Below are 22567 nucleotides of genomic sequence, written 5' to 3'. Positions count from 1 at the left end.
CTATGTCACGAGTGTCTTTCTTTCTTGGAGGAATTCTCAATTGTTTTTATTTCACTAAAATCTGTGATACCGAAAGATTATGCACATCAATAAAATCATACTTTCAAACCACCAATCTTAAGAACAAGAAATCCTGTTTCATGGTAACTGTAGCTCCCATGAGTTATTTCACAACAGCCTCCTCCTGGGTGAGAAGAATCCTCCTCTACTATCTGCTCAGGTCAGCGAGTTGTTTCCAAAGCAAAACTTCTCACCGCTCCTGTTTTCACCAAAACAAGTGAGAGGAGTGAAACCGGCAACACTGCAAGTTATTTCTGGTAACAGCTCGGGGGGGGCAAAACAAAACAAACAGTGTTTTTAAAGGGAACAATGTGCATCATATATTCATATCAAACTCTGACATCGTTATCGCTTGTTTGCAGCGCGGCTTCGACAAGGAGCTCTGGAGAGAAGGGACAGTGACAGGCGGTGACATCATACATTTAAAATGTCCACATTACGGTCAAACTTAACATTCACAATATGAAGGACATGTCCCCAACCTGACCTGAGGTCAGTGAGATTACAGTGAGATTCATTTACCTCAGTTGTTATGTATGTCTCAACATTTTCCTTATCTTATCTTGTCTTATCTTATCTTATCTTATCTTATCTTATCTTATCTTATCTTATCTTATCTTGTCTTTTCTGATGTTATCTGATCTGGTCTACCTGGGTGGGGGGGTAAAGCATCCCTACTGGCCAGTGGCTGTATCTGCAAGGGGAAGAACTGTTTATAAATCGAATCACTTTTTATTATCTCTTTAATTTATTACGTTAATTAATTTTTCCCGATGCACAAATGTTGTAGACCCTGTTCGGTGGAAACTTAAAGATCACAGATTTTAGGAGTAAAAACTATTTCTGATTTCTGTTAATGGCCCCAAAGCCAAGTTTGACGCCTGCTGTAGTTTAAAATGTTCTAAAACGGGTATAAAATGCTGTTAGACATTTAAATTACTACAAAAATCATGAATGTTGTGCTGCATTTAATATGACAACAATATGACAACTTCCCGGCATCGACCTGACGAGAGCAGCTGTTCTATGAAAACGTCCCACATGGTAACTCTGCAGATGTTTTTGTGCCGTGACAGTTTGAACACCGGCTGGCTCCGACAGTAAAGTCTTGCTCAGGGTTTAGCGTGAAGACAGCTTTCATCTCCTCCCCTGAGCCGTGGCCATTTGCATAACCAAGCCAGGCTAAGAGTTTTCTAAATGACCCGTAGCCCAGAACTCCCGGTGCTGCGGCGGAGGAGGCGAGGCGAGGTGATTGTTTACAGTCCTCGTCGGTGAGTCGGCCCTGGTTCTTTATAATGAGCTGTGATGAGGCTACGTGTGGAGCAGCAGGTTCAGATGAGTATCAGGTCCACGGCTGCTGCTGCTGCTGCTGGAGGCCACAGTCACAGCTTTGATCAAAGGTGATGGATGACTCACTGAACTGTGTGTGTGTGTGTGTTTGTTGGTGGGTGTGTGTGTGTGTGTGTGTTTGTTGGTGGGTGGTTGCCTACATGTTGTATTGATTTGTTGTTACACGGCTGTGGAGAGATTAGAGACTGTGTGTGTTTTGTTAGATGAGTTGATAACCTGGGTTAATGCTGTCACAGTGAAACTGACAAACGAGGTGACACAAGGACACTCTGCCATTTATTTTTTGGGTTGATGCTGGAATTAAAATCTCCTCGTCAGCTCCAGTAAAACTGTCGTCACTGTCGCTTATCTCTGATTTACAAAATGTCATAAGACGCATTGCTGCCAACCTCTTGTTTAAACGTCAATAAAAAATAGAGCAGGACTCAAAGACCAACATGTTGACATTCTGACCCGTGTGCAAACTCGTCTTTATTGATCAACCACTTCCAGCAAGTGTAGGAAATGTTAGGGGGCGTGCTAGTTGTGCATTATGCAAAATGTTAACTTTACAGACCTTATAAATACACAAGAGGAAAGGGAAAAACTGAAAAAGTATCACATGTCTCCTTCGATCCTTGTTTAAGCTACACACCTGTAAAGTTCAGTGACTGCTTGTTGTGCGGTTGTGATGCTACTGAGGACACACAACAGCTGTGTCCGGTATCCAGGGGCCGCCTCGTCCCAACATGAGACTTTCTGATCTTTAGGGTTTCCCGTTCGTGTCAACATGCACTAGCTTGTTAGCTTCATCGCCAGTGCTATGAATTCTGGGATAGTTTGGCGCGAGAAGGTTCCACCCCCTTCAGATCCTTCGACGCCCGAGAATGGAAAGATGCATTTTTTTGGGCTGCATTTGACAAAATAATTCTATGTTCGATATCGATGCCTTGTCTGTCTTCAGATAAAACAGATCCCTTCAGCACAGATCCATCGTCTTTGGGCTCGACGCCTCACATTTGTTGTCCCTGAATAATTCATTCACCTCAACTCTCTTTAGCCGTGAGTCACAACTACCACTCAGGAGAAATCAATGTAAAACGTGGGGCCAGTGCTCCCTGAACGGCTGTCGACCCCCTTTTCTAAAAACACACACACACATTTCTCAGCCGTTGAGTCATTGTTGTTTTTATCATTATGCACAAGTCAAGCTCTGGTGGTGAGAAGCTAAGTTCATAATGTCACGCTTCCTCAAGCAGCCACTGTATAATGTGGTGTAGACACAAACACACATCTTCCTGCAAATATCATTACATCTGTGGTTGTGTTGTGTAAACACTGTTAGCGACAGTTTGACCACGGGCGCCTCTGGAGACACACTTTTCAGATTGCCGGTCCGCAGACGGCCTGTAAGTGAATCCGCCATGTGGCCGGCAGACGCTCGTGTTGCAGCCGCAGGCCCCAGCGGCTGCACCGGGGGACCGTCTGTGTAATGAGTAACGTCGGGGACAGAAAAAAGGAGAACCCCCGGTGATAATGTCAGACCACGTATGTTTTATCACGCGGCCAATTTGTTTGTAATATCAGTTGAGAGCCTGACACACCTTGAGTTTCTGCTTTCCAGAGCAATCCATCACCGGGGCTCCTGAGGGAAAGCAAACAACACGGTGATGTATTGTGGATGTGATGAGGTGGACACACCCTGTGCACTCAGATCCCGCTGCAGGCCGTCGCAACCCGTCAAACACAAGAAGGTGGCGTTGTTCAAGTGTTGCATATAGCTCACCTGTCGTCCACCAGCAGCTGGGATTTGGCTCCAGCTCCCCCACAATGAATGGAGGGATGGTATATTCTATTCTAGGGTTAAGATCTGGTGGCCCCCAGGCTAACAGGGGGCCACCAAAAACGGCTAATTCATAGCAACAACAATTTAGTGAGAACCCCCTTAATTCTATGATCGGGTATGTAAGACACTGCAGTATCACGATAGGTCAGGAAGCTCAGGACTTCTTTGTTATTTTGTGTTTTTGCACCATTGCGCATTAAAAGCAAAGGGAGGCATATTTTTCAGAAACATGCTATGCTCATATTCACTGACCTTTATCTGCAGGATTTCATGCATTACACTACATGTGTACAAATGAAATGCTCAGTCAATGCAATGCTATGCTATGACATGAGTTTGTGTGTGATAAAATAAAACAATCACACACAATCTTATATTATCCCTTCATGTGTAATTCGACTTTTTTGTCTTTGTCATTGAAAAAGCTATTTCACGTTTTTTTGTGCACTTATTTGGGATTTCACTTTAAGATGTAAAAACAAAGTTGATCAAGTTTTTCTAAATCGCACAATTCAATCACAAAACCGTTTCTCCACTTCATAAAATAGCTTTTTATTAACATTTATATTGTGTTACCTAATAATTTGAACGTGTAAGAACGGCCCTCCGAGCAGAAACAATCAGAAATCCTCTGATGAAATATATTCACACTCACACTCACGTCCAAGAAAACAACTCGAGTGAAGGGTGGAAAAAGTGTTTACTCTGCTTTGAATCAACAAGTAAATCCCTCATGACTTATTCAGGTTCCCTGTGAACTGTTCTCTTCAAGGTTCATTAACATCCGAGCCGAGCAGCAGCAGCGTCCCTCAAACAACGAATCACTGCTTTTCACGGGTTTCAGGAAGTTTTCACATCCTCTCCTGTCATAAAAGTACAAGAATACAAATGTCTTGACGTTCATGTCAAGTATTTGTGAGACCCAAGTTCCAAAATTAGTATTTAAACATTTTTAAAAAAGCATTTAAAATAATACAGATATACGTAGAAAATGAATTACGTATATCTGTAGAGAGATAATTGTTAATTGCATCTTAAAGGGGGATTAATTAATGTTTGGAAGTTAGAAAATGAACTGACCGATGCTCTAACTTACTGTCAACTTAATCCTGCCACCTCCATGTTAGTTAATGGGACATGGACCAAACTAAAGAGTAAATTGTACATCTCCAAAGACAGTTCGTCATTTCAAATAGTTTTAATCGCGGTGATGTATCTTCAACTGTTCATGTTTCTGATAAGTTTTGTTCTAATTAGTTATTTGATGCTTTAAAAAAACGAGGTGAAAGCTCATGATTGACAGCTGGGACTGACTCGGGATTCGACCTCAAGGAGTGGACGAGTGTCGTCCATCTTTTCAGGATCTTTGATTTAGAATAAACAACAGAATAAAGCAAACAATAAAAAACAATATTGCAAACTGCAAAAAGATGTGGATGTGTTTTTCATGGTAAACATTCATGTCGATGTAGTGAAATAAAAAGTACTCAAGCTTTTCTTCAAACATGGAAACTGTCTGCAGAGCTATTGTTCAGTCTCATAACTCGTTGTACTTCACACCCATACGAGGGTTGTGTGGTTCATAGAGCAGCGTGTGAAGCACTCATCGACCTGTGTCTCCTTGAGGGGGACCTGTCTCACCAGCACCGAGAACACTTCATCTCAGAGGATCAGCACAGAGCCGCGATACCACCGATTCCAGGATAAACCCACATCAACCCGTCTTATCCGTATGATTTCTAATTTAACTTCAGACACGTGAAACTGAAGATGATCACAGGGCGAAAGCATCAGGTGTCTGTTCACAAACACTGTTAAGGTCTGAGTCCGTGCACAAGGTGTATAGAAGTGTACGTTACCATAGCAACAACACAAAGGTTAAACTGACCATAAACAAATTCAATGTAACCTCACGACTTTATTTTGTTGAATGCATCAAGTAAATGTTACAGCGCGGTTTGCAGCGGCCGGATTCAGAAAATAAAGAAGCTCAAATATTTTGGTTACGGGTGCTGCCATCTTGTGGTGGTGACGTCATGTGGAAAATTTGTAGATTAACCTTTTGCAATTAGCGTAATGTACAAATCATGTCAATCATGTTTCATCTTGTTTTTATGGCATAAAAAAAAAAAACAGTTACAAACCAAAGGAATCAGAAACCTGAACTATCTGAAATGACAGACAATCTTTATATCTGATGTGTGCTTTTGCTTTTTAGTGTCCCATCTACTAACATGGAGCAGGTTTATCACCGACACTGCCCCCGCATGAGGACGACGACGCCACCAGAGGCCACCAAGCTATAAAAATGTGTCGCAATCGACTGCTCGCACACACACGACCTTACAGTCTGTGCTCGTTCTCCTCCAGAATCCAAATGTAATACATCACGAACCATAAACACGATCCACAATACAATACACACACTGAAGTGGGTTGGACACGTTTCCCCCGGGAGCAGCAGGACCTGAGCCTGAGACGAGATCAACCGAGTCATGACTCTCACCGAGCGGCAGTCGTTCCTCATCCTCCAACCTCAACTGTTAAAGTCTCAGATCTGTGGAACGAGTGAGGTTTTAAAATACTCAGGGTTACCGGTGTAGATGGTGAATGTGTAGTTTTGTCTGTGTGAATGTGTATTTGTACTTTTAGTTTACATTACTGTAGTTTCACATGTTCTTATCTTGGTCTGAATCCATTCCTTCTCCTCCTCACACTTGTCAACAACATTATTTTTGCACCTTGAAGTGAGTCTGTGTTTGCTCTGATGTTACATTAGCCTCTAGCGCCACCTAGTGTCTGACACGAGACCTGTCCCACTGAGTCCCTGAGCGCTGACTCAGTGTTTCTCAGAACTCAAAACGACCACTTGGCTAATTTTCAACCTTCTCTTTATGTACCAGTCGTAGATTATCATGATTATGTAACGTGTAGACTGTTATTTACTCAACAGAGACCTGTGGTCAGAGGCCCCAACGTTTATTCTCTTAAAGCTAAGTTTTATTTTGTATTCTTTAGCTTTTAACTGCAGCCAATTCTTTCCTTTGTTTGCTCTTATTCCAGAGTAAAGTCCTGTACATGAACTTTTTCATCAGAGGTTAATATATTTCACAGTTAAGACGACAGATCGATCTATGTGTAACTCTAACCTGCAGGGGAAACACACCCCCGCTTTACTTTTTCCCCCTTTGCCCTGAAGCTGTGCTTGCTCTGTGTGTTTTCATTATCAGCAGCAACTCTGCCCTGTTAATAAGATACAGAGAAACATGGATTCTTTCATTACTTCACTGATTTCACCCCCAAACAAACCATAGAGTCATGGAACACATTTAAAATAACACACTATGCTGCAACATCACTTGTAAATGCAATAAAAATGTTTACCCACCGTGTATTTAACATAGAGAGAAACTGCAACACGCTTTAAGCTCTTCAACTCAATTTATATAATTTTAAGACAAATATATTCTACTTTTCTTTATTTCAATTGTACTTTTAAATTAGTAAAAGGAGCATTTCTGGTACATCACATTTTCTTGTATAAGCTCAAAAGTTTTAAAATATCTTCAATAAGTGTTTTTGTTTTTAATTGTGCATGTACAAAAATACTACTAAAGTTTAAATATGCTCTGCTTGTTTGAGTTGCTGAACTATTAAGGTTATAGATACAATATGTACTGTGACTGGGTGTCGTACTTCTGTCGGTAAAACCTTATGAATAAGTTTGTTGAAGATTGTGTAGATATAACATTTAACGTTATAAAATGCGTTAAACTAACAAAACATTTATCTAATTTGTATTTCATGGATCATGGATTGCAAAATGTCCTCCTGACCCGCTCGGACATTCTCCTCCTGACCTCCTAGTATAAGGGAAGTAGAGTTAATACATCACTTCCTGTCCCTGTCTGGAGAATTTGTTGCTGTTGTGAACGTGTCTGTGCAGAAAACCTCCTGCTGTGTTGTGCACGTGTGAAAGGAAACTTATCCGATTCTCCTGGATTTTCCCTGCAGGTCTGAAAAAAACGACCCAGATCGAGTGTAACCTGTGCTCCCATCCGTCCTGCTGGGAGCCGTCAGTTTGAGGCCCTGCTCCCATCCGTCCTGCTGGGAGCCGTCAGTTTGAGGCCCTGCAGTCAGATCAGTATCTACCAGAGCGCTCATGTCCAAACAGTTCTTATGTAAGTGTACCTGACAGACGTTGCAAAACAGCAGCTGCACAAGAAACGTCGATTTTCTGGGTTTCAGCCGTTTCCATGGATTGTGTTAAGACAAAGGTCAGCGTGTTTCACCGCTCGTTAGAAAAAACCCTAACGTCTCTTTAACTTCGGTTGCAGATGTTGATTGGTGAAGACTTCAGATTCAGGTCAAAGTTCAGGAACGTGCTGAAGCGTAACATCCCTCAGTTTGTGAGCTCTTCTTATATCTGTGCTATTTTACGCCCACGGCCTCCGACAGGCCGTTTGCAGATGTTTATGCAGGGAGACGCCTTAAATATACAAACACACGCAAAACAGATGCTTGATATTTCTTATTACCTCCAGTTAGATGATGTTTTTACCACCGTCCATTTGTGTGTTGGTTGGTTGGTTTGTTTTTGAGTAAGATTACACAAAAAACAACAACGGATTTCCATGGAAATTGGTGGAAATACGCAGGAAGAGTCAGGGAAGAACCGATTAAAGTTTGGTGCAGTTTCACTTTCCTTGACATTAGTAGATCGGACATTTTTCAACAATTTCATTCATTTGTGGATCCTGATGAAGAAAATCAAGCATAATCAAAGAAATAATATCTATGATCGTGTGTGTAACTTAATTTAACTTGCAGATCTGAATAAAATCTGGATCAAGTGAATTTAAATGTGGTTTCTTAAGGATTTTTACATTTGAAACATTTCAAAATTCAGCTTGAAACCCTCAGAAACGCAGGAGTCAGTAGAAAGTCTGGGGTCACGACCTCTGGCCTCCTCTCTGCTTCACTGTGATGCAATCACGGCTAATCTCCCCCGGAGGTGTAGCAGCGGTCACCTCATGCTGCTTCAAGACAAAAGTCTGTTTGAATAGACGTAAAATACCCAGTTTGATTATTTTACATTATTCCTCCACTTTCAGATCAGTGGATCCAGGTCGAAGCTGCAGGATCGAGGCCGTGAGTCTGTGATTTCGACTCAAATCGGGGCAAAGAGTGTGTCGAGTGGCTTCCGGCCTTTTTCCGCTCATCTCACAGACGGATGACAGATCACAGAGAGTTTGACTTCAGGGCTGATTCCCCCTCCCCCCCCCGACTGATAAGATCCATTGTGCAAGTCTGTTCAGTAGCTGAGTGGTCGGCAGATACAGATCAACAGATGCAGCATTCTTCGAAGGGGCCGTGTGCTTTCGGAGGGGCTGCGGGGGGGGTCAATGGTCATATTTACCTGAGGTGACATGAGGGGAGTGATAGTGTGTGTGTGTGTGTGGGTGAGAGAGAGACAGAGAGAGAGAGGGGGTGCTAACAGTAGCAGGATATAAGAGGTCCACCCTGTCCCTCCCTGCTCATCTCTCCTCCCTGTGTGTGTCTGTGTTCGGACTCATCTCAGGCCTTTACCATGAAGCACTGTGTGCTGCTGCTGCTGCTGGCGTTGGGATGCGCCCACGTCCTTGGCGCTCCGGTGGAGCAGGGGGGCCTGGAGCAGGGGTCGTGTGAAGACGCGTTCGTGAAGAGCGCCGCAGGACAGGCTCTCAAAAAGATCAACCAGGACCGCAAGGAGGGCTACGTCTTCGCTCTGCACCACCTGTCCAACGCGCACTTGGCCAAACACGTGAGTCCCCGACCACACGCACACTCGTGTAATATTCTTAAGTTCTTGTTGAACCAGTAGAAGGTTGATTGGGGCGGATCCACTCATCTAGAGACGTGTCTGATGATATCTCCTGTTTGTTTATATACTTTTATTATGTTAAAGGTGAAGAAAAGTTATCAAAATAAGATCCAGATTTACTTTATCATTATTTCCTCCTCTCTTACTGGACACACAGGATTTTTAATTCTCAGCATTCTGAGATTTCAAGAATAAAGCAATGAAGTCATACTTTTACGAGAATAAAGTAATAATCTTATTAGATTTAAAATCGCAATATCAATAATAATAATTTTGAAACCCACGATGGCATCTTTTGCAGTGAGTTTATTTTAATATTGTACTTGTAGTTCATCTCTTCGCTAATGCAAATCTCAGTTTTGCATTAAATTACAGCAACAAATAGGTGAAACTAAAATAAAACATTCTTCCCCGAGGCTGACAAAGCAAAATACAAATAAAGAAACTTAAGGGAAGCATCATTCATAAGAGACGATTTAAAGTTGGGTGAGTAAATGAGATGTTTAGTTCAGGGAATCAGAATTAATAATCAGTTTTTTTCTATTTATTGTGGTTTATTGATTTACGTAACCTTTGAGCTGAGGTTGGACACGATGAAATGACTGGCAGATGATTGCTACAGCAGAGTTCAAACGGTTAATGATAATGATAAGTAAATAACAGATACATTTGTGTGTGTGTGTGTGTGTGTGTGTGCGTGTGTGCGTGTGTGTGTGTGTGTGTGTGTGTGTGTGTGTGTGTGTGTGTGTGTGTGTGTGTGTGTGTGTGTGTGTGTGTGTGTGTGTGTGTGTGTGTCACAGGGAGAAAATGGCATCGTTTTCTACCTGACTCTGGACGTGGTGGAGACCAACTGCAGCGTTCTGGACAGGAAAGACCAGAAGACGTGTGAGGCTCGTTCCACCGACGACACACCGGTGAGAAAACACACTCACTCACTCTCTGTCATGCGTGAGCCACATTCTACATCCACGGGCGTGTATGTGCAGCACATTCACATGTTTGTCTCTGCAGGTGTATGGACAGTGTAAAGCTGTCATCTTCATCAGCAGGGTGAACAGAGTGGTGCGTCTCTACAAGTACGACTGTGCTCTCAGACCAGGTAAGAGAAGAAGAACAACGATTCAAACAACAACCAGTAGCTTTGAATTGTCTCTTGAAGTAGATTTCTCTTTTTCTCTTTTATAAATATGCCATTTCTAAGACTGAGAACTTGGGTGAGATGAGATTTAGTTTAACTCCGACCTGCTTTTCTCTGTGCTAAGTTCCTGCAGCCAGGGTGGCTGCCGTGTGTCCCGACTGCCCGACTTCAATCGACAAGGAGGACGCTGAGATCCAGAAGGCTGTGTCCGCCTCCCTGGAGAAGTTCAACAAGGAGAGCGGCCTGACCAAGCGCTTCGCTCTGCTCCAGGTCACCCGCGCTGCTTTATCGGTAAGATTTCCAAAACACCAAGAGGTCACGTTAAGGAGCTGTATCCTCCCATCTTGTATGATCTGAACCATGCAGAGAATAAAGGTGACTGTGGAGGACAACACTAAACCTTCGCTACAGAAAATCCTCCTGATTGTGATTGCTGTTGTTAGGACCAAGCATCAGGTTCCACCTAACGTTAAGGAACACGTGTGACTCCAGTGTAGCTCGCTATATATTCGTCCAGCTCCTGACCAAAGTATTTATATTGTGATGTTGTTGTGTGTATTCCTTTTAAAACGTTTCTAGATGGGCATGGCCACATTCTACAATGCCGAGTTCACCATCCAGGAGACGACCTGCACCAAGGACTCGCCGGCAGCTGATAAGTGCCCCCTCATGGACTGCGAGTTCGCTGTGAGTCCCGACACATTGTTTGTTGTCTCTGTTTTTTTATTTGTCCCACATTCTCATCTGGGTCAAATTGATTATTTCAAATTCCAGGATTTGTTTTGTGACATCGACAAAAAGGTGAATCCTTCAAACATCCGGCCTCTGTGTCTGCTGAGGTCAACTTCTGTTGCTTTGACAAGTTTGATTAAATATCAGTATTTATTTTAAAATTGACTTTTACTGGTTTTGATTGTAATCAACTCAACTGTCAATCGTGACGTTCCGCCTTGTTTGGCAGCATCAGAGAACTTATCGAAAAACACGAACACTTGAACAAACATCAGTGTGATAAGAACTAGAGCCAATATTTATCCAACGTGCACTTTGATTTTTGGAGTTTGGTCCATGTCCCATCTGCTAACATGGAGAAAGCAGGGTTTATGACCAAAGACAATACTTCAGCCAGCCACCAGGGGAGCCGTCATGTCGTCCATCTTTATAAACAGTAATAAACCAGCAGATTATTTCCGTTTTCTGCTCGTATCTCTGGACCCGTGTGTTTTCATTTTAATAAATAAGTGGGAAAGAACTTTATGGATCATTTATAACTTATTATATTCTTGTAAATCTTATTTGTTTGTCTGGTTCCCTCCTCAGCACAAGGGCTTCTGTAAGGGATCCCTGATCACCCCTCCCACTGGTGACACTGAGACCACTGTGGAGTGTGAAGTCTATGAACCTGAGGTAAGACTCTTATTTTGCATGTCACCCCGAAAATAAAAGGAAATCTATAATACAATAATAATGAAAGCAAATGTATAAGAATTCATTCATAGCAATGAAACGAAATATTAAATGTTCCTCCAGATTGTTGCCTGTGTTTCCAACATGGTCTGAAGAACCAGAAAGATTCATTTTCTGATGTTTGAAAAAAAACTTCTTACAACAAATTGTGCAACGATGATGAGTGAAGGACAAACGGGCAACAACAGTAGATACGGAGGATGTTTGTTCTGCTGCTGATTACTGAGTCAACTCTGGACTGGAGAAGAGCTCCAGGTAGTAGAGCACATTCAAAATGGAGCAACAGATTTTTAAAATGGTGGAAAAATGAAAGGCTGGAAGCTCCACCTCAAAGGTTCCTGTACTTTTGGAAAGCAGAAACCAGGGGTGTTAAAAAACATATCCTTAATGTAGACCCTGGTCCAGACAGAGTTCCTCCAATGGTTCCTCGTTCCTGGAGAAAGTTACGAACAGAAACAGCTGATGTTCACAAAGACAAACTTACACAAATATGATCCAGGCTAAAATTGGAATCCTCAAAACAGTTAAAGATAAAGTAACATTATGTCTTTACGGTTTAAAACCAATATTTAAACCTGAACACTTATTGAGTCCGAATTATCCTAATTATGTGTCGTGCATCATTAATTTCCCTTTGTGTGTTTTGCAGATTGCCGACAGAGAGAAGAAGCTCCACCTCCTTGGCGGTGAGACTGACCACAGCCACAACGACACACACGCCCATGACCACGCTCATGACCACGCCCATGACCATGCCCACGGCGCCGACCACACCCACTCACACGACCACGAGCATGACCACACCAAGACCCACTCTCATCACGACAACAACCACACGCACGATGACAACGCCGAGCACCACCACACCCACGACCACGACGCAGGCAGCGCCCACAGGCACGCCCACGATCACTCCCACGACCACGGGCACGGCCACGATCACGTGCACGCCCATCACGCCAAAGCGCACAACCACACCACTGACTCACCAAGCCACCACCACGAGTACAAGCACGCCGACGCCGAGCACACCCACGATCACGACCACGAGCTCGCTCTGGACCACGACCACAAGCACGCTCACCTGCACGAGCACGAACACCACCACCATCACCACGAGCACGAGCACGAGAAGGCACACCACGACCACCCAGAGAGCGCGGTGAAGATGTTGCCCGACATCGAACGGCCCGTGACCCTGCCTTTCTTCCCAGAAGTCCCTGAGGTTGGGGTCACTCTGCCCGCCAAGGCCGACTCCGAGATCCCCGGAGCGATGGAGCCCACCATCCTGCCGTTCCCCACCTCTTTCTCCGCCCAGTGCCACGCCCCGACGGAAGAGTTCACCCTGGTGGACAAACTCTTCACGGAGGACCCTCTGTTCAAGCGACCCGCATAAGGAGGAACTCAACTGGAACCTGAATGGATCTGGAAGAACTCAAACGCACAGACTGTAGTGAAGACGCGACAGGAAACGTCTTGGGTCGCATCTCGGCCGTTTCCTCTCGGTCCAAATTGTTTTGATGTAAGCACAAAACATCTAAGTGCTGCTGTCTCTCTTCACTTCCACCATCTAATAAAACAACAGGAAAACATTGTATGAACAACGTCACCCGGTTTTATTTTCACATTTTTCCATTGGTTGTCATAAATAATAAAAATAAACAACTGTGTTTGGTGAAAAAATAATAAACGATACTACAAATACTCATCTGCTGTTTTCTGTGTTGATCAACAACAACGCAATCCATTGTGTGTTGATTAAATTCACTGAACGCACAATCGCCACAACCGATTATCTGTGTGTTTCCTCTCACTGCTGCTATTGAACACCATGAAAATAAACTTTAATCCAACACTAGTGAGTAAAACAAGATAAAATGCATCAAAATATGAACCCAGGTAGTTCAACGTATTGACTGTGTCACGGCCAATAGAGGTTTGTCTAGTAGACCTCTGTCTTGCTATCCAACATTTTGTATGCTAAATACAGTCAGTGAGGATCCTGATTAGATCAGTACTCACTACTGAGGACTTATAACCGATTTGATGAGCTTTCAGTTCTTTCATGTCCCCTGTTCCCCAGTGTACTATGACCCTTCAGGGAATCGGAGCCAGCCATTGGCCTAGAGACCAGCAGATAGGGGTTGTTTGCTCATCCTTCAGGAGAGAGGAGAAAGTCAGCCTCTCGTGTTCAAACCCTGTCTGGAAAAAAAAATAAAAAACTATCCTGGCAAAGAAAGATTTACAGGACAGGGCATGACTTAGCCTAAATGTGAAACAGTCTGCCAGGGTAGGAGTTAGCAGTTCAGCTGTGGTGGATTGCTTCTATCAGGCCCTGTTGGTGGATGTGTGTGTGTGAGGATCGATGTGAGAGGATGAGCGTGTTCCTGCTGATCCTATGTGTGGCTCTGCTGCAGCAGGAGGGAAGAGCCCGGCCAGAGCCTCCAGGCTGCAGCAGCCCCGAGGCCGTGCGAGTGGCAGGAGAAGCCCTGGAGCAGATCAACCAGGACGGCGCACACGGATACGTCCTGTCACTCAACAGAGTGTACGACGTCTCTCACAGCACGGAAACGGTGAGGGCAGACACCGGCAGACACACATGTAGAAGCAAAACACCGAGAGGCTTCTACACCGTCTTTTAATCCTGAGAAACGCTACAGCTACACAGCGGCCGGAGCAACAGCCTGTTTGCATTTTGTCTATTTGAACGTGATAAGAATCATTAGTGTCTGTTTGTGTGTGTGTGTGTGTGTGTGTGTGTGTGTGTGTGTCTGGCAGAACTATGGGTCACTCTACAGACTGACCGTGGACGTCTTGGAGACCACGTGCCACATCAGCAGCAGGAAGCCATGGAAACAATGTGAAGTCAGAGGTGTTTCTGAAGTTCCAGTAAGTACCGCATGGCGGAATACATCTGTTCACTCTTCAGCACATTGGTTGATGTGTCCCAATTCAGGGGCGGCGTCCTTTAGGAGTCTAGACTGATTGCATCACAGTTGTGTGACGAGGCTGTCTCACTTTGGAAGACAACACGTGTGTCCTTCCATTCCAGAACAAAGGGTCCAAAGGGTGGATCCTTCTCAAGATAAGGATAAGATCTAAAAATTCATTGCTGAAGCTAACCAGCTAACAATGTGGGTGGGTTAGTTGCAGTCATTAACTTGTGTGTTGCGTTAACGCTTGACAATTTCATGCTTGCGACACACAACGTAGCTGTTTTTCGTGCTCGGGTTCACATCGGGTTCACCAGCTACCTCTGCCTCCTGTAATAACGTGATTTGATTGGCTGGTGCCTCCGTTGTGCCATGAGAAGTCAGGCTCTGCTCAACACAGCACGAGCAACGCAACACAACGGAATCACAAAGCAGTTCGGCCTCAATCAAAGTGAAATGACTATTTATAATCAAAACAAAAAGCAGATTCTTCAGCTCCTTGTTTTGTGGTGTTGTGGTTCATGTGTGGTTCAGTCTCTTCCCTCTCATCAACATGTGTGTTTACCGAGGCTGAACCAGCTCCTCACACTGGCTCTTCTCTCTCCTCCTCTGCAGGCCGCCGCTGTGGAGGAGCAGGTCCGTGCACGAGCTGACAGTAAACACACCGGGCACCAGCACCACAACCACACACACCTGCATCCCCACGAGCACGAGCACGAGCACGAGCACGAGCACGCCGTCACGCCCAGCCCTGACGCCACTGTCCCCAAACCACGGGGCTCCCTGGGGACTGTGGTGAATAAACCTGCTGTTCCCAGATCTGCCCCGGCTGCCAGCTCCTGCCCCGGCCCACGACGCCACAATCGGGACATGTTCCTTGTCAAACTCTGACAGGGCTGCGTCTACTTCCTGCATGTTGTTGTATAGATGAGACACGAGATTGTAAAATGAAAGAAAATGTTGAGTTTTACCAACGATGATCCTTGTTAATAATCAGATTACATTTACTGTTTGATTAAAGCATTTATAAAGCTGGAAGCCGTGTTATTCTTTCCTCCTCACGTGGGAACTGTTCAGTCGTGTCAGTTTTGTCTTTCTGTGGAAACATGTATAAAGAAAATTCACTAGTTTTCATGTTTTCTACTTCATCCTGACAAACTGAAGCCTTTTGCCCCCTGGTGGCTGGCTGCAGTATAGGTCATAAACCCTGCCTCCTCTTTGTTAGTAGATGGGACATGGACCAAACAAAACAGAAACTCGTACAAGGATGGTTTCTGTCATTTCAGGTAGTTCTTATCACACCGATGTTCATGTCTCTGATAACTTTGGTTTGTGTCCACAATCCATCACGTCCTTTCTTCTCCTTGGATCGCTCTCTGTTACGAAGCTGAAGAATGACTCAGTTTCTTCCTGGGCAGCCCCGAGGAGACTCTTTCACAAACGAGTAAATGAAATTGTTTTCGGGCAGCTTCCTCCAGAGACCGAGGTCAGATTGCTCGTCATTCTCCCTCCGTCCGGCGAGCACGTCGACCTCAACCGGGCTCGTGAAACAGGCGCCACAAATCACAGCGGCGCTCCTGTGTTGTGGGCCACAATAGCTCCAGCACAGCGAACACTCAAACCTGTTGCTGAGTTGATTCACACCAGGACAAACCATAAGATCTCAAAGGCTTATTAAAGTGTTTTAATTTTCCTCGACCTCAAAGAGAACTTTTGTTTGCCTTGTAATTTCTTTTTAACTTCTCACTTCTCAACAAAATACACCGTCCTCCCATCAAGTCTCATGGTAATCTGTTCTGTAGGTTTTGCATAATCCTGCTAAACAAATAAACAAACAAATAAATGCATCATATTCTCAATAAATAAACACACATACAGCAAATAAGATAAATAGAGATAATCTGAGAGGTTGAATGAGAAGCATTCTGTAATTCATGATGGGTCCACATGATGTCAGTCTAGCATTCATTTTCACTCCCTGGAGCTCATTCAAATACTCTGAGTTTAATAATTCTTCTAATAAAATGTTTAAATAATAACACGCTGGGAACCCGGGAGAAGTACTAGATGCAATAATTCAAAAACTAATGATAATTAGTTTAACGAAGACTGAAACAAAACAATGCTGCATCATGTTTACTTTATTCTAAGTAAAGACATTATAACAATAATAAAAACAACAATATAATAATAATAACAATCCATTTGACCTACACATATATTTTTGAGAGTTACACAAAACAATGTATTTCAATTTTCAAGATTCTGTCCAGACATACTGAATACTTCCAGATTTTAAAATCTGTAAACATCTAAACACTTTAATTACATTTGCAAATGAAAGGTTTTAAATCAACACCGTGCTTTTGGATGACAAACAGTTTAACTGCAGAGCTCAATCATCACTTCAATTAAAGCTACTACAACTATTGTGTGGATTGTATTCACACTAATCTACTTCTGCCAGTTTCTCTGTTAGGTTAATGTTCCATGTTGTCACACAGTTGTATAAGATATGATGTTAGATAATATTATATTATAATATGATATGATATTAAATATGAAGCCCATTGTTGTCATCATTTGTTCCCCTGCTTTCGTCTTCTTCTCTTCAGCTCTCTGAGGAGAACTGCATCTAGTTCTCGTGCACTGTGTCCCACATTCTGTGAAAATCCCCATTATTAATTAAGAGGCCCTCAAGATGTGAACGACTTTGTGTGTGTGTGTGTGTGTGTGTGTGTGTGTGTGTGTGTGTGTGCGCAGACAGTCACACACACACCCAGAGTCATGTGTTATGAGTCGTAATTCTGTGGTCGCGACAGACGCCACAGGAAGGGAGGTTCAGGGCTCCTGCCGACACCCCGACCTCACTCAAAAACAAAAAGCACCAAACAGAAAATGTTAGTGTTGTGTTTGGATTAAGAGACAAAGTTTAGTATGTGAAAACACCAGCATCCCCTCAAAGCAAGATGAGTTTCATCAGATCACTGTGAAAATAGCCCCAGACCTTTTTGTGGTCACACAATTACGATCTAAGTCGGACGACTGTGAACACAACAAAGAAAACTACACATGATGAATACAGGAGGTGGTGATCCTACCAGATATCAGGTCTCAGCCATACATTCATTTTCTAAACTTCTTGAACTGCTCAGTTTCACCGGGGTCTTTCCCAGCATGCATTGGGCAGGAGTTCCTCAGTGAAGTAACCTTCCCACCTCAGACCAGTGACCTGCCCAACACAGCTCGCCTCATGAGCTCACCTCAGACGCACAAGAACAACCGAGCGGATTTCTACAAAACTTGATGGACGGATGGAACATGGCGCCTGAGGCTGTGAAATTTGGTGCAGCTTGATTGAATTCAAGGCGACTGTTGGGCCATGGAGGACGTGTGTGTTCTACTGAGAACCGATTTTAGCAGAATAATCCAACATTTCCACAAGTTTTAGTGTAAGAATGCAATATTTTTCAGGGAAGAACCCATTAAATTTAGTTGCAGATCCAGATCGGAATCCAAGACTTTTCCAAAATGCAGTTCACCCCAGAAACACATGATGGGTCTCGATCTTGAGCTGATATCTAAGAGTGTGTGGAAAGTGGAGCAGTTTGATTGACTTTGAAGAGACTTCACTGGGCCCTGGCAGGTATGAGCTCCGCTGAGTGCCTTTTCCATGTTGCACCCTTTTTTAGTGCACTAATCTCCAGGACCTGCTTCCCGTAGTGGGCATATGCTTTCAAAGCTAAAGCTCTAATCATAAGATCACATGTATTTGAGGAGCGGGCCGGGATTAAGTTGCTCTCTATCCTTTTTTAAGAGCCTTAGGAGCCACGTAGGGCCCCGGAGAGCAGAACTGGGAGAGACGGCAGCTGGTCTCGTCTGCCTTTTTGCTGTTTCGCTGCCATTAGACAAACAAAATATCCTTGAACATGCTCAGTCCAGAATACTATGAGTGCAGTGTGAGTCCTCAGTGTCAACACCGAGCTCGGAGACTGTCCAGAGTTGTTCTGCTCAAACTGCTCAGCCACACATCTTTCAAAAACAGTGGCTAAAACGAGGGAGTTCATTTTGGATGACTGGTGATTGTGTGTGTCGTGTTCTCCTTGGACTGTTTACAGCGAAGACGCTAATCGAGAGCAGGGGGCTGAATGCCGCACGCCGCAGAATCCAGCAGCCAGATGCCAGTTCTGAACCCACGGAGAGGAAATCACATGCAGAATCCTCCTGTCATAAGCCCCGGAGACACCATTAGCAGCAGCAGCAGCACTTTATATATTTCCAAAGAGGTGGTGAGAATGTGAATTACTGCTGCCCCACTTCCCCCTGCGCTCCACGCCTGGGACCACCTCGAGGCGAGCGATGCATCCTCACTCCCAGGGTGACACAGATGGTGTGTGCATTATACAACGTGACAAGTGCATTAAACATGCATGCAGCTCCAGTGTGTCGGCTGACCACAGATCAGTGTGGGTCGTGGGGAGGTCTCTCACACTGGAGAGGCTCTCAATGAAAGGATCAACAACAATATGTCATTACCCTGCAAGTTGGTTCCCTCAACTCCAGGATGTATTTATGCTGTTTTAGTTTTGATATTTAAGATTTTTGCAGAATTTTTCAGAATTAAAATAAAGTTCTGACCCCTGACACTTAAATAAATCAGTTATCTATGAATCTATATTATTTTTGTTCAGATGCACGGTTGTTTTAAACTATTTTTATGACCATTTTTGCTCATTTTGCTATTTGGTTTTGCATTCAGTAACGATTATAGATTATCGATCTGTACATAAAAGCCTAAACTACAATTTATAGGTTAAAAAAATGCTGTCAATAATTTGTTATAACATCAGCCTGCACAGTAATGATGCAAAAGAGAAAATATGAGCAATTAAACTCAATTAATTACTTATTAATACTTAATTTATTGAGGACACAATATTTCTGCTTTGAAATAACTTAAAAACGTTGAATTTCTTCCCTTGTGGCAGGTTTTGTTTTCCACTTATTTGATCATTTAGCAAAACGAAAACCTAAAACAATTCAGTGGCTTAATTTGAGACGGAAAAACAGAAACAGAAAGGTCACATGGTTTCTTAATCTTACATGTTCTAATAACTCAGCTGCAGGAGTTGCACTCAGCCCAGCAGGTGCTGGCAGACACGGCCACTAGTTGGTAGTCTTTCCCTTTTTATTTTATTTTATTCAGATTTTGGGATTTGTGCACAACATCCTGTGAAGCCACATTAATATTTAGTTTTTCACAACAGGATCAATTTCTAGGAAGCAAATGACCATTTTATCTTCTAGTGTCTTAGATTCTCACTTATTTAAACATTAAATTATCATTCAGAGAGTCCATGCAAAGTGATTTACAGAAAGAAAAGCATTTAACAAAGCATGAAAAACAGTGTAGAAAAAGTTTTAAAGCACAAACTATAAAACAGGTAATGTTTAATTACATTTATTTGATTCCTCTGTATCATTGTCCAGGTTCCAAAAGAGAATTAGAGATGACCTCTGTTAGATTGTGTTATTTAGACCCCACACATGTTTCAAAATGTTGATGTGTGTATTTATGTTGCGTGAAATAATGGCAAGATTAAGTGATTGATGTAATCTTTTGCGTGTGCATGTTGTGTGAGTTGATTAATCACTGGTGAAGATAAAAGAGTAAATGTTTACACAGTGAAGTCGGCTGCACCAGTTCCTCAGTCTGACATTCAGGTTATTCCCAGGGGTGTGTGTGTGTGTTTACTTCTATCTTTGTGAGGACCATGTTGACGTTTTGGTTGGTCCTCAACTGCTTGAAGGCTAAGATTTGCCTTTAACTTGACTATTGTTGGTTTATAAAGCACTGAATGGTTTAGGGCCACAACATATTTCTGATCTGCTGCTTCCAGGCCCCTCAGGTCGTCAGGTCGTCAGGTGGTCAGGTCGTCAGGTCGTCAGGTCGTCAGGTCATCAGGTCGGTCCCCAGAGTCAGAACTAAACATGGAGGAGCAGCGTTCGTCTTCTATGAACAAGCTCCTGCAGGTCACTTCTTTTTTAATCAATGCTGAAGACTTAATCAAATAATGACTCATTTATTACACTATACTGTTATTTTAATTCTTTTATTTCTCATTCTATTTAGTTCAAATTGTGTGTGTGTGTGTGTGTGTGTGTGTGTGTGTGTGAGTGTGTGTGTGTGTGTGAGAACGTGTGAGTGTGTGATTGTGTCAGAGAATGTGTGTGTGTGACTGTGTGTGTGACTGTGTGTGCTTGAGAAAGTGTGTGAGTACGTGTGTGAGTCTGTGTGTCTGTGACTGAGAATGTGTGTGTGTTTCTGTTTCTGTACGTGTGTTTTTGTGTGTGTGTGTGTGTGTGTGTGTGTGTGTGTGTGAGAACGTGTGAGTGTGTGAGTGTGTGATTGTGTCAGAGAATGTGTGTGTGACTGTGTGTGCTTGAGAAAGTGTGTGAGTACATGTGTGTGTGAGTCTGTCTGTGACTGAGAATGTGTGTGTGTGTGTGTGTGTGTGTGTGAGGGGGCGGACACTACACCTCGAAGCCCCTCCTCCACGGGGCCACGGTGCCCCTCTGCTCCAATGGCAGCAGGTGGGACCCGCGGGCTCCTCCAATCACACCGGGGCTCCGGGCGGGGGGCGGCGGCCGCAGCGGGGCCGGGGGCGGGGCCTCCGGGAGCAGCAGAACTTCCACAGTGTCCACGGTCCTCCACGGGAAAAGTCTGGAAAACATCTGGCTCCTTCCTCTTCCTCCTCCGCTTCCTCCTCCTCCTCCTCGTCCTCCCGCATGTGTTCAACGCGGAGACGGTGAAGTCGCTACCGGGGGAAGCAGCAGCGGTGCACCGGGGCTGTGGAGGTAGTTACCGGGGTGTGGAGGGCTCGCCGCGCCGGGACGCTTCTCAGCGATGGAGACCACGAAGTGAACGTCCCCTGTAGTTCTACGCTTCTTCTTCTTCTTCTTCTTCTTCTTCTTCTTCTTCTTCTACTTCTTCTTTGGATTTACTCTCACATTGAAGCGGTGCGTACTTCTGAACAAGATGCCCGGAAAGACCAAGTACAACCTGGTGGACGACGGGCACGACCTGCGGATCCCGCTGCACAACGAGGAAGCGTTTCAGCACGGGATCAACTTCGAGGCGAAGGTGGGTTCACATCCCGCGAACTTTTCAAATCAGGCTCCGCACGTTTCTCCCACCTGAGCTCAGCCTGACCTCTGACTTCTACTAGTTCTATAGTCTCCTTGAAAAACTGGTAGAAATAATAAGGTTGAATATATCATGGTTTTATTCTTATAATGTAAACCATCTGTATATCATGGGAACCACAGCCTACCTTCTAAAACCAATACAAGGTTAATTCACATGTGTATTATATTTCATCAAGCACATCTGTAACTGCTGTAGTGTCATCACGTGCTCATGAATCAGATTATGACGTCAAACACCTGTGAACCTTTCCTGATTCAGGCAGGTGGACGTTGAAGTCTTATTTTGAAAAGTATTCCTTCTTCAAGTTTATTGTGTTCTTCAACAAAGCTCGGGAAAATATACATTTAATTTTTTACTTATTAGGTTAATTGCAAAGACATAAATGATGTGTAACCAATACTAATATCACGAAAAGTACACCCTACCTTCTAAAACCAAATTAAGGTTAATTTAAATATTCTCGTATCATATCTAGCTCTCTAATACCAATATAATGTTAATTCACACATATACATGTATATATGAAACTACAGTATTGTCATCATATAGTCACATGTGGTTATTACAGTGGCGGATCTAGGATTTTTCTGAATCAGGGGCCACAATTTACACATCTTTAAGAAACTGTCATATTTCTGTTAGTAAGTGACAGGACAGGGGTCCCTCAGGGGGCCAATCAGATTTCACCTGCCCCCCCCTGCATCCGCCCCTGATTGGTTAC

At 43.7% G+C, this 22567-nt stretch overlaps 3 protein-coding genes across 4 annotated transcripts in view; all 3 read left to right on the top strand.

Annotated features, from left to right (window-relative positions):
• The first annotated feature begins 8761 nt into the window (after positions 1-8761).
• fetub (fetuin B) lies at positions 8762-13482 on the top strand. The gene is made up of 7 exons (XM_035175745.2): positions 8762-9038; positions 9899-10012; positions 10110-10197; positions 10361-10527; positions 10816-10923; positions 11557-11643; positions 12353-13482. Exons 1-7 carry the CDS (start codon positions 8826-8828, stop codon positions 13097-13099), a joined length of 1524 nt encoding a protein of 507 aa, XP_035031636.1. The 5' UTR covers positions 8762-8825; the 3' UTR covers positions 13100-13482.
• A 424-nt stretch (positions 13483-13906) lies between these two features.
• LOC124854643 lies at positions 13907-15671 on the top strand. Its single transcript, XM_047342775.1, has 3 exons — positions 13907-14276; positions 14482-14592; positions 15252-15671. Exons 1-3 carry the CDS (start codon positions 14049-14051, stop codon positions 15525-15527), a joined length of 615 nt encoding a protein of 204 aa, XP_047198731.1. The 5' UTR covers positions 13907-14048; the 3' UTR covers positions 15528-15671.
• Positions 15672-21307: 5636 nt separating this feature from the next.
• nos1apa (nitric oxide synthase 1 (neuronal) adaptor protein a) overlaps positions 21308-22567 on the top strand; it is a 114448-nt gene continuing 113188 nt past the window's right edge. For both annotated transcript variants that reach the window (XM_035176468.2, XM_047342897.1), the window contains exon 1: positions 21308-21780. In XM_035176468.2, coding sequence (XP_035032359.1) covers positions 21676-21780 — 105 coding nt within the window. In that variant the 5' untranslated portion in view covers positions 21308-21675. The remainder of the gene's footprint in view (positions 21781-22567) is intronic.

Source organism: Hippoglossus stenolepis, chromosome 14 (assembly GCF_022539355.2).
Source record: "Hippoglossus stenolepis isolate QCI-W04-F060 chromosome 14, HSTE1.2, whole genome shotgun sequence".
In the NCBI taxonomy this organism is placed as follows: domain Eukaryota; kingdom Metazoa; phylum Chordata; class Actinopteri; order Pleuronectiformes; family Pleuronectidae; genus Hippoglossus; species Hippoglossus stenolepis.
Note: the sequence above shows the minus strand (reverse complement) of the source record. Positions and strands in the feature narration are given on the sequence as shown.

Excerpts from the sequence above, each read along its gene's own strand:
- LOC124854643 (XM_047342775.1), top strand. The coding sequence starts at position 14,049 with ATGTGTGTGTGTGAGGATCGATGTGAGAGGATGAGCGTGTTCCTGCTG. Across the intron at positions 14,277-14,481 it reads TCTCTCACAGCACGGAAACG|AACTATGGGTCACTCTACAG; the intron begins GTGAGGGCAGAC and ends TGTGTCTGGCAG. Across the intron at positions 14,593-15,251 it reads GAGGTGTTTCTGAAGTTCCA|GCCGCCGCTGTGGAGGAGCA; the intron begins GTAAGTACCGCA and ends CCTCCTCTGCAG.
- fetub (XM_035175745.2), top strand. The coding sequence starts at position 8,826 with ATGAAGCACTGTGTGCTGCTGCTGCTGCTGGCGTTGGGATGCGCCCAC. Across the intron at positions 10,528-10,815 it reads TCACCCGCGCTGCTTTATCG|ATGGGCATGGCCACATTCTA; the intron begins GTAAGATTTCCA and ends AAACGTTTCTAG. Across the intron at positions 11,644-12,352 it reads GTGAAGTCTATGAACCTGAG|ATTGCCGACAGAGAGAAGAA; the intron begins GTAAGACTCTTA and ends TGTGTTTTGCAG.